The sequence below is a fragment of the Danio rerio genome, chromosome 17, assembly GCF_052040795.2.
Source record: "Danio rerio strain M-AB ecotype USA chromosome 17, GRCz13ab, whole genome shotgun sequence".
Lineage (NCBI taxonomy): Eukaryota > Metazoa > Chordata > Actinopteri > Cypriniformes > Danionidae > Danio > Danio rerio.
This window is the reverse complement of record NC_141037.1, coordinates 26,483,413-26,500,629: the sequence shown is the minus strand read 5'-3', so window position 1 is coordinate 26,500,629 and position 17,217 is coordinate 26,483,413. Positions and strand designations below refer to the sequence as shown.

At 37.2% G+C, this 17,217-nt stretch overlaps 1 protein-coding gene across 9 annotated transcripts in view; it reads right to left on the bottom strand.

Annotated features, from left to right (window-relative positions):
• Positions 1-17,217, bottom strand: part of dlgap2a (discs, large (Drosophila) homolog-associated protein 2a) — a 249,872-nt gene that overhangs the window by 10,839 nt on the left and 221,816 nt on the right. For all 9 annotated transcript variants that reach the window (XM_087290537.1, XM_087290539.1, XM_087290543.1 and 6 more), the window contains 3 exons: positions 16,149-16,208; positions 10,790-10,939; positions 9,268-9,506 (listed from right to left, as the gene is read on the bottom strand). In XM_087290537.1, the coding sequence (XP_087146663.1) occupies positions 9,268-9,506; positions 10,790-10,939; positions 16,149-16,208 (449 nt within the window). The remainder of the gene's footprint in view (positions 1-9,267; positions 9,507-10,789; positions 10,940-16,148; positions 16,209-17,217) is intronic.

Below are 17,217 nucleotides of genomic sequence, written 5' to 3'. Positions count from 1 at the left end.
CATTTAAAGTTCTAAAGCAGCTGTTTTCTCAAAAAAAAAAAGACGTGATAGTGTAATTAGAAACTGAATTGGAAATAACCTTATTTTAAAGAGCCCATATTATGGGTTTTTGAAAATTCCCCTCCATGTAGTGTGTAACACAGCTCTAAGTGAAGTGAAGTATCCAGCTAAGGCTTAAATCTGTAAGAATACAGTGTTTAAAACGGTTGATTCATCTATAAAAGAGTCGACTCATAGTGCTTCAAACGAGTCGCCTTGATACCGACTCATTAGGTGTTTCGCCATGACGTATGAACGAAACCAAGTTATTCACGTGCACGCGCAAACCCGGGAGATTTCAAACCTGAGGCCCCGCCCTCTGACGCAGAAACCCAGAAACACACGCACACCCACAAACACACGCACACAAACATGCCGGTCGATTGAAGTCACACTGCAGATGGACATTATATTGAGTCTCTACCCAAAGATGAAACATCAGCATTATAACCAAGCAGTTGGAAACTTCTGGAAGCTACATGCTACAAAGAATACTTCATCTGAGTTTGTTAAAGGAAGGATCAGTAAAGAGTAACTGATGGACGTCAGGATGGGTTTCTTCCATTTCTCAAGTGTAAGTACGTGCGGTTAAAGTTGTTGCCTCGTTTACTCTAGCTTGCAAATGTATTTAGTTGTGATTTGTTACTTGTAACCGCGTGTACTGTATCAGGTTAACTGGATATTTTATCTTATCGCGTGCAAAGTCACGTTAAAAACGCGACGCGTGCTGTTTGTTTATGGAGCTCCGTGCTAGAGTTCTGCTCCCGCGATTTATTCGGAAATTTATTCCCGCGCCGCAGAAATCTGGCGCGGGGACAGCCGCGGGAATAAATTTCCGAATAAATCGCGGGAGCGGTCGGTAACGGGTTTAATTTGGGACGGGAGCGGGCTGTCTAGCAATATCACGGATATTGCTATGCGAATTAGAAAGAGAGAGTCTGCGTGGTGCTTGTGTGTGTGTTAGTGCGCACGCGCGCGTATGAGAGAGAGAGCGAGAGAGAGAGAGAGAGAGAGAGAGAGAGAGAGAGAGAGAGAGAGCGAACGAACGAACGAGCTTTGTGTGCTTTGTGCTGTGTGTGTATGTGTTTATACAGACAGCTTGGCTGTCTGGACTGTATACTGGGAGATTTTTGGTTGTGTTCTCCGCTCTAGCGGGACCGGGCGCGGCGGGCAGAAAACGGAGCGGGTTCTCAGGCTAAAACCTGGCGGGTGCGGGCGGAAGCGGGAGCGTTGTCATCCGGAGGTGTGTGTGTGTGTTTTTGTGTGTGTGTGGTATGGCGAGTACACGACTGTCTCCTTCGTTCGGTTATCCGTGGCACTATCCACTCGCCATAGTGTGGCAGCTAAAATCCACGTCTACACTATCGAGCGTGTATGAACTGTGATTACTTTTTAAATTGCTGATTAGCTATTGGCCATTTCCCTCTCTGACTGAAGGCAGTCGACCAATCGCGACAGACTGTCATCGGTCCAATCAGCGCAGATTAGCTCCGCGCTAAGGAGGGGTTTGAGAACAAATGAATCACTGGACGATTCATACAGGAGTCGCTGGGATAATTAGCTAAAAATAAATGCAGATTATAAGACCATGAAAGTGTTTTTTGACCTTGCATGCATATTAGACTGTTGTTGGAGACCCTTACAACCAGGATATGACCCTATTTCATGTATAATATGGGCTCTTTAATATAGTCAGTCGTGAACTGAAGTGGGCCGGTCTGAGGCTTGAAACTCCAGGGCTGAAAAGGAGTCCCACTCCGGCCCTGGGTTAAAGTTAATTTTCACAACAATACCACATTATAGCCAGCCAAGTGCTGTGTTTGTTCCAGTCATTCTTCTGATGATTGATACAATAACCTACGCTGCAATGAGGGATTCATTAGACATTTGCTATAAAAGGAAGGAGCAGCAGAGACTATTACGTATGGGACTTTGTCAGACTTTGTCAGGGACTTTGTCAGTAACTGTTACAGTTCATATGGACCAGTTTCTTCTTCCTCCGGATCATAACATGTAAGTGACATTAAAATAATTGCCTCGTTTTGTGCAGTTTGCAAAATATGTGTTTAATTGTGTGTTGTAACATGTAATCGCTCCACACGGCTCGTATCTATTATAGATCAGTGCTTGTACTGTATCTCTCAGGTTTAATATTGATAGGGCTTTTCACATATTGTCCAAAACCACATTGAAAATGCAGCGCGTGCTTCTTTCTTTACAGATTTAAATGCATATCTGAACTTGCAATCCTCTGCTGTTGGTCTTTGCTATGACCACCATAAGCTGTTCCTCACACTCGAGGCACGGTTCAGTTCAGCTTTTGCCACTGTGTGAATTAATACTGAATGTGTGTCATTGTTATTACTTGGGGTTAGCGTTAAGAGTAGAGCAATATGCTGGTGTTTAACTGCATTGCTTTGTTGCATTCCTGCATTGGGCTCTCACATACTCTCTGCTACTTCATATTGGTGGGCGTTTCTCTTTTGAGCTAAACACAATCGACCTATCACAACAGACTGGGTCATCAGATCAATCAGCGCAGATTAGCTTCGCGCTGAGGAGGGGTTTGGGAACCAATGAATCGCTGAACAAATCATATGGGAGTCATTGCGAATTTAGGTAAAATTAAATATTATAAAACAATGAAAGTGTTGTTTGAACTTGCATGCATATCAGCCTGTTGTTGGGGACCTCCACATCCAAAATATAACCTTTTATAATGCATGATCGGGGCTCTTTAACAATGTTAACAAAGCAGCATACTTATACTGAAGAAATCTTACCAACCCTAAAGATTTGGTCAGCTGTATACTGTATGTAATATTCTAAATATTTAAGCAATATTTTATTTAACCAATTATGACTCGGTGACTATTACTGTAAAAGCTTTCTGTTTTAATTGATTCCTGAGATGTTAAATTCACCCAGTCAAAAACAAAAAAAAAAACATAAAATGAAATATCTCTGATAACGAACTGAAGGTCAGTCTTTCAGGTATCTCACAAAAGACTTTGGAGGCTTAAAAGTGTCTGTCACCGCTAAGAACATCAAACCATCTGAAGACAAAAGTGTGTGAGTCACAGAAGTGCTGGAGCAGGACAGACAGAGGAACGGTCACCTCCGAATCAGAGAACAAGATGATTCACTTCAGACAAATCAGTCTGACTGCTGACAATGTAAAGACGCAGGAATTCTGTTTGAGGGACTCAGACTGTCAGGCATGATAGAGCAAGGGCCAGAATATGAAGTTTTTTTTGGCCAGTCCTACAGGATTATAGCTATGTGAGCGGTGTTTCCCTATATTTTTTGATAGTCTGAAAAGATGACAACTTTGTGTGCTTAGGGATTCTTCATGGATACAAAACGATATTGTGGACCACGGCAGAATGCGTCACATCAGTCATTCCGCCACATTAATATAAACCTGAAAATCCGGTGTTGTGAAACTGCAAAGGATGGACAGCTTAAAAAGGACATGCAAGTTCATGCTTGGATTTCACAGATAAAAATAAATATATATTTTCAGAGTATATACATGACAGAAAGTGAAATTCAATACTTTTTGAGACCTTTTTTAAGACTCTTACCATACATTTTAAGACCGGAAAAACTGGCAAGATTTTAAGAGTATATTTACTAAATATTGATGTAAGAAGCTAATCCAAAACTAAAACATGATTCATACACTGAATAAAAATATATTAAATCTAGGTAATTCAGCAGGTCTGCGCCTATAGAGTTACTGGTTACTGCAGTAAACAAAGCAGCATGATGTGAAATTTAGTAGGATTTCATTGATTTTATAAACTACACAGCATCCTGATATTCACAGATTTAATCCAGGCGAACTTTAGCATACAACAATACATTACATATTTAAAAATTATATAAAATTTAATACCTTGCAAAATAGCATTTAAGGCTTTTTAATTTGTTTAAGGGCCTTAAATTTATCTACATTGATTTATCAACTTTTAATAATTTCTAAGACCCCCGGACACCCTGATTTTATTTCAATTAATATTTGATATTTAACAATATTAAAGATATATTAAAATTGCATATATTTTGAAATCAAAAATTGCATAATTGCAGAAATCTAAAATATTTGTCCAGATTTTAGATTTCTGTTTTATCCCCTAAACAGACAGCTAATTGCATAATTACTATTATTTATTATTTAGATTTTATAACCGTGACTTATGTGCAATATTTCAAGTCTTCTCAAGCCACATGACAACGTTATAAGAAATCTAAGAAAGCTTTCAATGACCATAACATAATAATAAACACCATTAATAAAAAATGTCAGTGTCTGAAAGAAAGAGAAGTGCAGACATAAATAAAAAATATATAGATGAGAACATTTTCTTTGCACACACATTGAAAGCCAAATCTCAGACATGAAAGTGAATTTAATGTTTTAATCTATTACTGCATTAGACACACACATTATGTCATGTTTTAGCAAATATTCACCATCAGTTATCTTTTATTATATTGTATGTGTATCTAATATCATATCTGATCATTAATTCTTAAAGTGACTGTAACCTACACTGCTGTCTGTCTTTATTGATGATGAACAGATGAATTTCCATGAAAAGCAAAAGTACATAAAACTTAAAATGTTTGTGTGAACCATTTCTTTACTTAACCATAATCACGAGTCAATGCAAAGTGAATGTTGAATATATTAAATGATATCTAGGCAAGCTGCTACAAAGAAACAAAAACACACAAAAGCTATTGGTGGAACCAGAAAATGGAGCATTATCATCAGCAGTCTGGCCTTAAAAATAAGTTTCAGTCAAGCAGGATAAAAGGGAAATCGACTGACACAATAAAGAGGATTTTTGAATGATCTTCTTGACACTCAAACACTGCTAACAATCTACATCCCGTCTTCATGTATGAAAAAAACTGCACCAAAACCTTCTCCTCTGCACAACATGAAAAATGTAACACTAGTGAAGTATAGTGGGCTGTTGCTGCATTTATTCATCGTGTGAGTGTTTTTGGCCAAACATGTAGTCATTAAGCACTACAATTATTTTTATGGCGAGAGTAAAAACACTATAAATTTACCTACCTTAGCTCCCACTAAGTCTACACCCTTTCTCATACATCAATTCCACTCTCTCGTAAATGCACATACGGCAATTGCCAGAAGCCATTTAATAAACTTGTAAATGTGGTTACTGTTTTTCTTTTACTTTTTATTCATGATTTTTCTTTTTCTTTCTTTTTTTTTACAGAATAATAATAATAATAATAATATTTAATAATAATAATTCCTTACATTTAAAAAGCGCTTTTCTGGACTCTCAAAGTGCTTTGCATATTTTTCAAGGGAATTTCTCATCCACCACCAGTGTGGAGCATCCATCTGGATGATGTGACAGCAGCCATATTGTGCCAGACCGCACACCACATACCAGCTAATTGATGTAAAGGAGACAGAGTGATGAAGCCAATTGTGATATGGGTTAGGAGGCCATGATGAACAGAGGCCAGTGGGCAAATTTTGACCAGGATGCCACGGTTAAAACCCCTACCCACAGAGAATCAGGATCTTGGGTTAATGTCTCATTAGAAAGACGGCGCTCACTGAGCCGTATAGTGTCCCCTGCACTATACTGGGGCATCAGGACCCGCACAGACCACAAGTTGAGTGTCCCCTGCTGCTCTCACTAACACCACGTCTGGCAGCAACCTAGCTTTCCCATCTGGTCTCCCATCAAGGTACTGACCGTGATTAGCTTCAGTGGGTAACCATGTGAGAGTTGCAGAGAGCTAGCTGCTGGCTAACAACCCCTTGACCAACAATCTATGGATCATTTTCAGGGACGGAAACAAAAACAATGCTTCCAAAATATTTCCTGTTGAACATTTTTTTCATTCTACAGCTTCCGAGAATCCAAAAAGAGCCACCTATCTTGTTACAGTTATGAAATAGTTTCATGGCAAGCAGGAAATGTGGGCCAATGACATCGCCACATTGAAATAGTCTATATTACAAAAATTAAGAATAAATAATACAAAATTAATAATTAAAGATTATCATAAATTCTTTTTAGGGGATACATTAGTAAACTACAAGTTGTAGTTTAATATGGTTACTTTTATAATGAGAACCAAACGTCTTAAAAACCAAGCATAAAATATCTGGAAACCATTTAATGCATTAGAGAATTGGAAAGATACATCATTATATCTTATCATGACTCTGACTGTCTTCATCTGAAAGAAAAACTAGAGTAAATGATTAAATAATATTCATTTTTGGTTGAACTATTTCTTTACGCAGCCAAAAAGTAAGTAAAAGAAAACCTGAAAAATGCAGATTCAGTTTCATCGAAAGACAGAGACTTGTTCATCCTGTACAGTGATAAGGACATGTGCTGTTTGCCACTAATGCGCGAGGAAAAAACTGCTAAATAATTCCAGTCTTGTGGGCGAACATATTTCTTAATAAAAATAATAATGCAAAATTCTGTTTCATGGCCGGTAATAAATATTTATGGAGCCCCCATTGGCAATTAATTGTCCTTTCTGTGCATAACCTATAGGGGGCAGTGTAGACAGTGAATGCAAAAGAGATACAGCAATAGGGCTGAGAGAGGCAAAAACATTTAACATTATTAGGACATGATCTCAACACAGATATTCACAAGGCAAAGACAGATAACTGCTGAAGAGAGAGAGAGAGAGAGAGAGAGAGAGAGGGAATTAAGAGAAGATGAATGAGAGAGAAGGATGAGGAAAGAGGGAGATTAAGGGAAGGAGAGAGAGGGAGAGCCCATTCACTGAAGCCTGAGTTGAATGTTAATTAACGGATTGCGGTACGATGACTCATAGAAAGCTATTTTTAGAGTACCAACACAGACTGGAGGTGTACGGGGTTGTATATACTTCTGTGTTTGGATTCCAAAATAACCTACATTGCTTTGGTTAGGTAAGATTCAGTCTGCGTGAGTGCCTGTGGGTGGGATTTATCACTACTCAGCACTCTTTTCATTAATATTTTGTTCTCGAGGACAGACGAGAGCTCAAAACAGCAGGGAAGTTGAAGGAAAATGCAGACTTCAACTTAAAGTTAAAGGTGAAGAGACAAAAGTGTAAAAAAAAAAAAAAGACAAAATAAATGCTTCAAAGAGATTTTCTGAACAACACTGACTTCATTTGAAATAGGTCTGCCCTGCCTTAAACACATATTATATAGTCGGCAGCATATAAAGCAGGGAAAATTGAAAATAAGAAAAAATTATATATAATATTATGTTTTTCTCTTCTTTCTCATTGTTTTATAACATGTTTTAACACATTTAATCTGTTTTTAATCGTTTTTGTTATTAGTTTTTATTTTTCTTAAACTTGTCTCTTTTATTTCTGTTTATGTAAAGCACTTTGAATTGCCACTGTGTATGAAATATGCTATATAAATAAACTTCCCTTGCCTATATTATATACAAACAGACAAAAACCAAATCATAGGCCCTATTGTGAAATTTTGATTATTTTTCAAATATTTCCCAAGTAATATTTAACAAACCAAACTATATTTCACAGTATTTTCTATTGCAGAACATACTACATGGTATGTCTTTTTGTGCGTTTGAAATAAAAGCATTTTAAATAATTATTAAGGTCAATATTATTAGCTCCCTAATGAATATTTTAGGCTCTAGAACAAACCACTGTTGTCCATTGACTTTGTTTAATTAACAATCTTGCTTTGTTAACCTATTTAACTCAGTTAAAGCTGAATACTAGTATATTGTAAAATATTATCTACTAATACTGTCATCATGGTAAAGACAAAATAAATCAGTACCAGAAAAATAGAAATTAGTTTTTAAAATGAGTGTGTATGGATATCTCCCAGTACTGGATTGCAGCTGGAAGGGCATCCGCTGTGTGCAGGTTATAATAATGCTTATTATAACATAGTAATTTTTTGGCTTTGAACAAAAACAGAAGAATAAAATAAATACATTAAGATTATTTTATAATTTAGTCAATATATTATTTCACAATGATCAATATCAATGATTATAATGATTATATTTATGCTATGAACTTTACTAATGTTAAATCAGAATTTTGAGTTTTTATATTTGGTGCATGAAACAATGACATTCTAATAATATCTTTTACTTTAAACATTATGCTTTAGGTGCATGATCTGAACAAGATATAACATGATCTGCCACTATTATGCTACGATTTAATGTTAAATAAAAAAAAAAAAACTGCATGTCCAATGAATGTTTATATGAAAACAGCTTTACTGCACTTAACACTTACACAGACAAAAGTCTTGTGGTGGATCCCAGTTGCAATAATTTGGAAATGTGTCAGAAGTTCTGAAGTTCTGAATACTACAGAAGACCTATTGGAACCTGCATGGACTCCAGATTCACATAGAAATCAGTCAAGTTTGGTGAAGGAAAAGTTTGGGGTTCCTACACACTATTCATTCTTTTTCTACTACTGTACATTATTTTTGGTAAGTGACAAAACTTTTATCAAAATAAATTTAGACCTGACTGTCCTAATTAAATAATTAAAAATCAAGGCATGTTTATATTTTATTTTGGTAAAATAAGCGTAATCTAGAGGGCTTTGTCTTTCATATAAGCCACTTCAGATAACAAATAATCAACTAGAAGTCAAGTTTTTTGTTGTTGTTCCTAAAACTTGTCAGGTTTGTCAGACTTGTCTTTGACATGAAAAATGAAAAAAGTTGGTATTAAAAACGCACACTGTAAACCAGGATAGTTCATCCAAATGTAAACATTTCAATAAAAAAAAATCTAAATGTGTAAGACTTTATTTCTTTCTGTGGAAAAGAAAAAAATATATATTTTGATGTACAGTAGTCAACATTTGAAATGGATCAAAAAAGGTCTTCAAAGTTGCCCTAGCACGAGAACATTCAATAGTACACACTGGTTTTAGGACAACTTTGATAAAAGGCTTTGATCCACATCAAATGTTGACTACTGTCAGTCAGTGGAATCCAGCACTCTTCTAAAACCCACTAGCAATCACTATACCATAAACTTATACAAATAAAATATACTGTACAGATGTTTTGCTTTCTATAGGTCAATAAGGCAGAACACCATGCAGTTTTCAATCAACATAAAAATAAGTAAATTATATATGTTTTTTTATTTTTGCATGACCCACTCTAATAGTGATGCAGGATGTTAGATTCACCTGTATTCCTATAGATGATCTTGGTGTTTTCAGGTACTCCTCTGCCTTGGAGACGAGCACAGCTTTATCACAGGTCATAACTGAGCTGTGGCTGTCGGTGGAGGGGTGTCTCTTTCCTGCCATCGCCATGGCAGCAGCTTCCATGGCGATAGTGACGGCCTTGGCACTGTCCAGACTGTCAGTGGAGTTATAAAGGGCTCGACCCAAACTCAGACTCGACCCGTCTGAACCCCAGAAACCTGTGGACAACAATAAAGAAAAGTCACCCAAAAATACTAATATAGACACGAATGATGCAATGTTATCAATTTTGAAGGTGTTGACTACCATAAAAATTCAAAAAAAGATTCAAAATCATGCCATGTGAGATGTGTTCTAATTGAAAATGACATTGTTGACAGCCAATCAGAGAGCAGTATCCATTAGTGTGGGTATCTGCAGGCCAGCGGGAGCTTGGGGGAGAAATTAAAAGGCTTCTTTTCGGTGCCAAGAAATGAAGGAAGAGCACTCATGTCTGTTTGACGTGTGAGCAATATCACAACCAGGTCGAAAAAGAAAAAAGTTTAAAAGAAATTGCTAATTCCATTCAAAGCTCAGGTGAGCAAAATAAGTACATTTTCTACCCCACTAAAGGTTTCTTTCATATTTGGTAAATAACAAAAGATATACTACATGACCTTGCATTGTTTCCATGTCACTTCTCACGTGTGTGTGGTTGTGAGAGACGTAGATTGTAGACAGAGACAACGTTGTCAGCTATTCTTTTATTATAAAGTCATGCAGTGTAAAACCCCATGTTGCAGATACATCCTACAGTGTAAACACAGCACAGACAGAACGCTACTCCAGATAGTCATGCAGTGTGAAAACATCTGTAACATGACTACTTTTAAAAATTATGCAGTCTGAGCTCAGCATTAGGCCACACACACACAAATTGGGCAGCAGGTGGGGGATGGAGCCTTTGACTGGATTGGATTACGATACATTGATCTCAGTCTCTATTGAAAAAACCTGAATGAATTACGAAATTAATAAATTAAATTTTTGTATGCTATACAGTTAAAAAAAATCTGTTTTAGGTAAAAACAAAATAGCAGTGTTGTTATTGTTAATTAAATCAATTTAAGAAATATTATTGTTAGTAACAGAAATTATGCTTGAATAATAATTAAAAATTCTAAATAACAATGCAAAATGTTGCCATGAAAACTAACTGAAACAAGTGCTACAATAAATAATATTAACACAAAAATAAATGGTTTCCCAGAGATGGGTTGTGGCTGGAAGGGCATCCGCTGCATAAAAATGTGCTGGATAAGTTGGTGGTTCATTCCGCTGTGGCTACCCTGGATTAATAAAGGGACTAAGCTGAAAAGAAAATGAATGACAAAAATAAATAAAACTAGAAATAATAGACCAAAACTCATTAGCAAAACCAAAAATATGAACATAAAAGCTCTTTCAAAACTAAACACTATAAAAGTTTAGAAAAGTACTCAGACAGCTGTGGTTAACAGACCTCTGGCCAGCTGTCCTTCATGGTAGGCATCCTGCGTGGACTCTGTACTGCTCTGCGCCGTGATGGAGATCAGGGGTTTGGAGGTGGAGCGAGGGGGAACAGGCGGAGGTGTCCTCTTGTAGGTGGGTGTACTAGGAGTGTAGGTGACCGCTGATAGACAGAGAGAAAGAGGCTTAAAGTCAAATATCTCCTGCACATCAACACGATCTTATCAAATATTCAAGACCGAAGGGAGACCAAGATTATTACATATTTATTGACCAATACTCTGAACACAGAGTGAAAACACTGTGCTGCTGATTACTCATTCAAAATGAAGAGAAGCCTGCTAATTATAATGCGTTAATATACAGAGCACAATACTAACACCAACTCTCCCTTCATTAATAAGAGAAAGAAGCAGTGACAAACAGTGCTCTGATGTGCTTGTGAACAGAATGTGAAGCCTGCCGCGGGTTCTGATGAGAGAAAGGTTATCAACAAATCTCTTTTTGCTTTAATCCACACAGCTGGACTAGGCTGATAAATGGAGCTTTGATTTGTCCTCTAATTTAGTGTACCTTTTTAGACTTTTGATGAGTGAAAAGTTACAACATAATTGAAAGGGACAGAAAATACTACCCAACAGTTCTATTTTAAATAAAAGTTGCTGAATGCATATATATATAGACACACACACACACACACATGCACACAGTCTTAAGTACACTTTTTTAGGTACACCTGTCCAACTGCTTGTTAATGCAAATTTCTAATCAGCCAATCACATAGCAACACCTCATTTAGGTATGTGGAAAGGGAACTGTAACTCATAAAACCACTTGTTACAAGTATGCAGAAGAACATCTCTTAATGCACAACACGTCAAACCTTGAGGCAGATGGGCTACAGCAGCAGAAGACCACACTGGAAGCCACTTCTATCAGCTAAGAACTGGAAACTGAAGCTACATTTCATACAGGCTCACCAAAATTGGACAATAGAGGATTGGAAAAACTGGCGTTAACAACATGATAGCATGAATCCATTCTGCTTTGTATCAAAGGTTCAGCCTGGAGGTGGTGGTGTAATTGTGTGGGGGATATTTTCTTGCCAAACTGAGCATTGTGCCAATGCCACAGCCTACCTGAGTATTGTTGCTGACCATGTCCATCCCTTTAGGACCACAGTGTACCCATGCTCTGATGGCTACTTCCAGCAGGATAATGCACCATGTAATAAAGTGTGAATCATCTCAGACTGGTTTCTTAAACATGACAATAAGTTCACTATACTCAAATGGCCCCCATAGTCACCAGATCTTAATCCTGTAGAGCACATTTGGAATGTGGACCAATATGGACCAAAATCTCCAAGGAATCTTTGCCACGAAGCAAACCTTGTTTAATCTGTGCCACGAAGGATTAAGGCAGTTCTGAAGGCAAAATGGGGTCCAGCCCAGTACTAGTAAGTTGTACCTAAAAAAGTGGCCGGTGAGGGTGTGTGTATGTGTGTGTGTGTGTGTATTGATTTTGGGTATATTTATAGATGTAAAACACACCCACACACACAATTTTTGATTATTTCTTCTCTTTTATACAACACCGAAGACTGTAATAATCCTGGAAATTTGGCTATGACTCACAATAATTTTATTTCTACCAAATTTCCATAGAAAACTGTTAATTATTTAATAAAATGTTAATATTAAATTTTTATTGTATTTTTGCTTAAATAAATGCTGCCTTGATAAGCATAAGAGATATTAAAAATAAGTTTTTTTACTGTTGCATACTTTCAATGTGGTTGAAGTTCATTCTTCACTTATAAAGATGATTCATTGTTAAGGATCTATTATGCTTTAAATCTATTATGAGTATATTACGGGTTGCTGGATAACATCACATTTATTAAAACATTTATTGGGGTCTAAATTACATTTCATTTTAAAAATCTAAAAGTTTAATCTAAGAAAAAATGGTATAGTATAAAAAAACAATAAAAACTCATACAAATGTTAGAGGTCATTACTGAAATATTGATGCGACACTGCAATTTTTCAGTTCGCCTTTCACTCCAGTTGTCATAATGATGATAATATCACTTCAAGATCCTGCTGTACGTCTTAATAAGTCAAAGCCACCTCTCATCGCATTAGCCAGCTTTAAAATCTCACAGAAAGGTCATATGAACAACTGAGTCAGACAGTCTGGACGAAAGAGAGATAAGGAGAGATTAAAAGAGAAAGATGGATTGTAACAACAAGGGAGTGGAAGAGAGAAAGAGAGTTTGAAGGGCCGAGAATGAACGAGAGAGGAGTGATTCAGCACTGGTACAAAAATAGATGTTACCGCCAAACAAATAATGCAACAGGGACTCATAACTCTCTCTGCGCTGCCCGTTTTATCAAATGAGCCGAGAGTGATGGCATCTGGGCTTTTATTGCTATCAAGAGAGAGGAAGGGGCAAATGAGAGAGAAGGAGTTAGTGAGAGTCCATCACACTGACAAAACAAGAGAAAAATACTCACTGTTTACAAGGCTACAAAAGAAGAGAGTTAAAGTTGATGACAGTCATTTTGTTTTAAGTTTGCTGCTCTTGGGAATCATTAAACAGCTTTAAATGATGAAATATGTGGAAGGGGGACAAAAATCACAATTTGGGGTTTTAACAGATGTAAAAGATTAAATGAAATCACAATTCAGCATGCAAAATGCCCAATTCTTCACTGTCAGTTTATAAAAGACCACAATGGTCTTTTTTTCAACCACTTTTCTCATCTGTCTGCATTAAATATCCCCATTTAAACAAACAATCACATTTAACACTCTCAGATATAAAGGTGCAAACGTTGTCTCTGGGGTAGTACCTTTTTAAAAAGGTACACTTTTCTACTTTGTGGGGGGTTGTATCTTTAATAAACTATGACAGTTCACGTTCATTAACAGGTTAGAATGATTAATAAATCCATATGAAACAGTCCCTTAAAAGTGACGTCGGGTCGGCGCCAATAGCCTAGTGGTCTTGTGCACTGACATATAGCACCAACGTGCTCACGGCGACCCGAATTCGATTCCCGGCTTGAGGTCCTTTATCCTTCCCCTCTCACTGCTCCAAATGCTTTTCTGTATGAATTCTTTACTGTCATGTCATAATAAAGGTGAAAAACCCCTAAATATATATATATAGATATAAAAAAAAGTGACATCGGGTCTTCAGTTTCTCGCTCAGGTGTGCTGAGCTACAAGCGTAATGCGCCAAAGCCCAACTGAACTGCGTTCTACCACACCTTTTCCAACCAGGCTAGGGCTGGCCAACTGGTTTAGAGCACTCACACTTGTCAAACGAACAGGGAAATGGGGGTCAAACGTGCTGGGGCATGGTTCGGATAGTCAAGTGTGAGTACACCCTTAGGTTTTAACATGTAGAGCAATGATGTCATGCTCAATTCCTGGAGGGTCACAGCCTACACTTCCCTGTAGGTTTCAAACAAGCCTGAAGGACTCAATTAGTTTGATCAGGTGTGTTTAATTAGAGTTGGAATTAGACTGTGCAGGGCTGCAGAGTTTGATATCCCTGATGTAGAGTAAAGGTACTACTACCTTTAAGGTACCAATGTGGACTTGTTAGGTACAAATGTGTACCTTAAAAAAAATATCACGCCAGAAATAACTTTATTCATTCATTCATTTTCTTTTCAGCTTTGTCCCTTTATTAATCTGGGGTCACCACAACGGAATGAACCGCCAACTTATCCAGCACATGTTTTTACGCAGTGGGTGTCCTTCCAGCTGCAACCCATTATTGGGAAACACTCATACACGCTCATTCACACACACTACGGACAATTTTAGCTTACCCAATTCACCTGTACCGCATTTCTTTGGACTTGTGGGGGAAACCAGAGCACCAGAAGGATACCCACGCGAACGCTTGATAGAACATGCAAACTCCACACAGAAATGCCAACTGACCCAGCCAAGGCTTGAACCAGCAACCTTCTTGCTGTGAGGCGACAGCACTTTCTACTGCGCCACCGCGTCACCCCAGAAATAACTTTTGTACCATAATTTTTATTGCATTGCTCACAATGCTATACATAAAATGTCAAACGAGTTCAGTATAGCTCCGCCCACTCACATAAAGCACTGGGAATAAGTGACACCCCTCCTAATCATTGAACTAAGGTGTTCCATACACTTCCATGGCCACGGGTGTAAAAAAATCAAGCACCAAGTCATGAAGATGCGTCTAAAAACGTTTGTGAACGTTTGTCAAGTGTGGTACATTGATAGGTTGCCACCTGTGCAATAGGTCCATTCTTGAAATTTTATCTCAAGACATTTCGGACAATTTTATGCTTCCAAGTTTGTGGGAAAAGTTTGGGTATGGCCTCTTCAGTTCCATCTGTACACCAGTGCACGAAGCAAGGTCCATAAAGAAATGGTGTAGAGCAGGATTAACCAATCTTGTTCATGGAGGTTCGGTGCCCTGCAGGGTTTAGCTCCAACTTGCCTCAACACACCTGCCTGGGTGTTTCAAATATACCTAGTAAAATTTTAATTAGCTTGTTCAGGTGTGTTTGATTAGGGTTGGAGCTATAATCTGCAGGACACCAGACCTCCAGGAACAAGTTTGGTGATCCCTGGTGTAGAGGAACTTGAATGACCCGCACAGAGTTCGACATCAACCCAATACACTTTTGGGATGATTTCGAGCAAAGACTAATTTAGAAAAATACTCCAGCAGTCCTTAAAGCACTTTATTTGAATACTGAACATCAATAAAAGGTCTTAGACCAAATAGAATCGTGTTCTGGACATTAAAATACCTTTTCTTTTCCTCATAGCTCAACTGATTTTTTAAAAATTTACAAACCTTTATAATGAATATTAATCAATAATATATGCTTTTGGGTAAGTCATCACCTGGATTAGTTAATCTCGGGTTTATATTATACACTGATATCCAAGTGAGAAACTACATTACCCATAATTCTGCAATGCAATCAGAAAACAGCATTCAAAGAAATTCTTTTAAACATATTATATATAAACTTTGAAAATATTGTTTCACACAATAAACATTTAAATCTTAAAATATTTCATTTATTTATAATTAAAAAATATTTTTATAATAATTACAATAAACGGGCAGTTAGTTTTTGGGACAGGTTCAGGGTTCGCACTAGCATTGACTTATGAAGTTATCTTTAGCAGTACTTTCTTTGTCAAGTATATTTTAAGCACACAGTGTGTTTATGTAAATGCATGCACTTTAAAATAAAGTAAAATCATAATAATGAACAAATATAAGAGAATATGTTGTTTTTTAACAACTAGTTGGAGTAAATATGAAAAGATGATTGGGGTGTCTTTACCTGGTGGTTGTTGGGATGGCCGATCCACACTGCCTGAAGAAGGGAGATGGAACTGAATTCCTACAAGCAAACATACACAAACTTTTTGAAGCCAGACCACATTCTCACACCGCAGACAGACAAAACAGACAAACACAACATACATACACACGTCATTCTGAGCTCAGTACAAACACGCTCAATTCTGCATCATGAGCCTTGACAATAACTATTCACGAGAAGCTTGTTAAAAAATAGAAACACCTGATGAAAAGTGATCATTGTTCCAAATGAACACAAAACATTCTTCCACTGTGTGTTTTAAAGACCATACACCACAGAAAAGCAATATCCCAAACCCTCAACGCAACAAAAAAAAGTAGTACAAAAAAAATCACTTCAACCTGAATTAAATCTTCAAGTTCTAGTAAAGCTAACAATATCAGAATCGAAATCATAATCCCCAATCGCCATGCAGAACCTTCTCATCAATTCGCGCTTTTGCATAACGTCACGCTGGATTATTTACTATGACATCGAAAGTGTTACTGCTTGTGGCAATTTGCTCAGCTATGAACTTTGCATAGGCCTACAAAAGGAAATTAATATTATTATTACAGCAGATCAAGTAGTATAACTCTTACCAGTTAAAGAGAAAACAAACAAATGTGCACGTGTGTGTGTGTGTGTGTTTGTGAAGAGAAATGAGTAGAGAGAGGTTTAGTAGCTTACAGTACACTCCTAATTCAGAGACCACCATGCAACGGTCTAAAACAGCTCATGTAAAAGTTGTCATTTTATTATTTAAAGAAATAATTAACATTCACTTAGGTACAGATCATCGTGATTGCAGACATTTAGGATGATCTCAGGAAAATAAACAACAACAATCAGCTGACAGAAATGAAGATACACAGAGATAAAGAGGCTTGTTTTCACATGTTTTTTTTTCAGGCTTCGGGTCTCTGTGGTTAATATTTGAAACCTTACAGTCAAAGTGCTTTCATTTTGGAATTTTGAAGCCATTAAGAGTTAAATCAATGGATAAAATCACAGTGGCACAACAATATTGAGGCTGGGTGGTTAAACG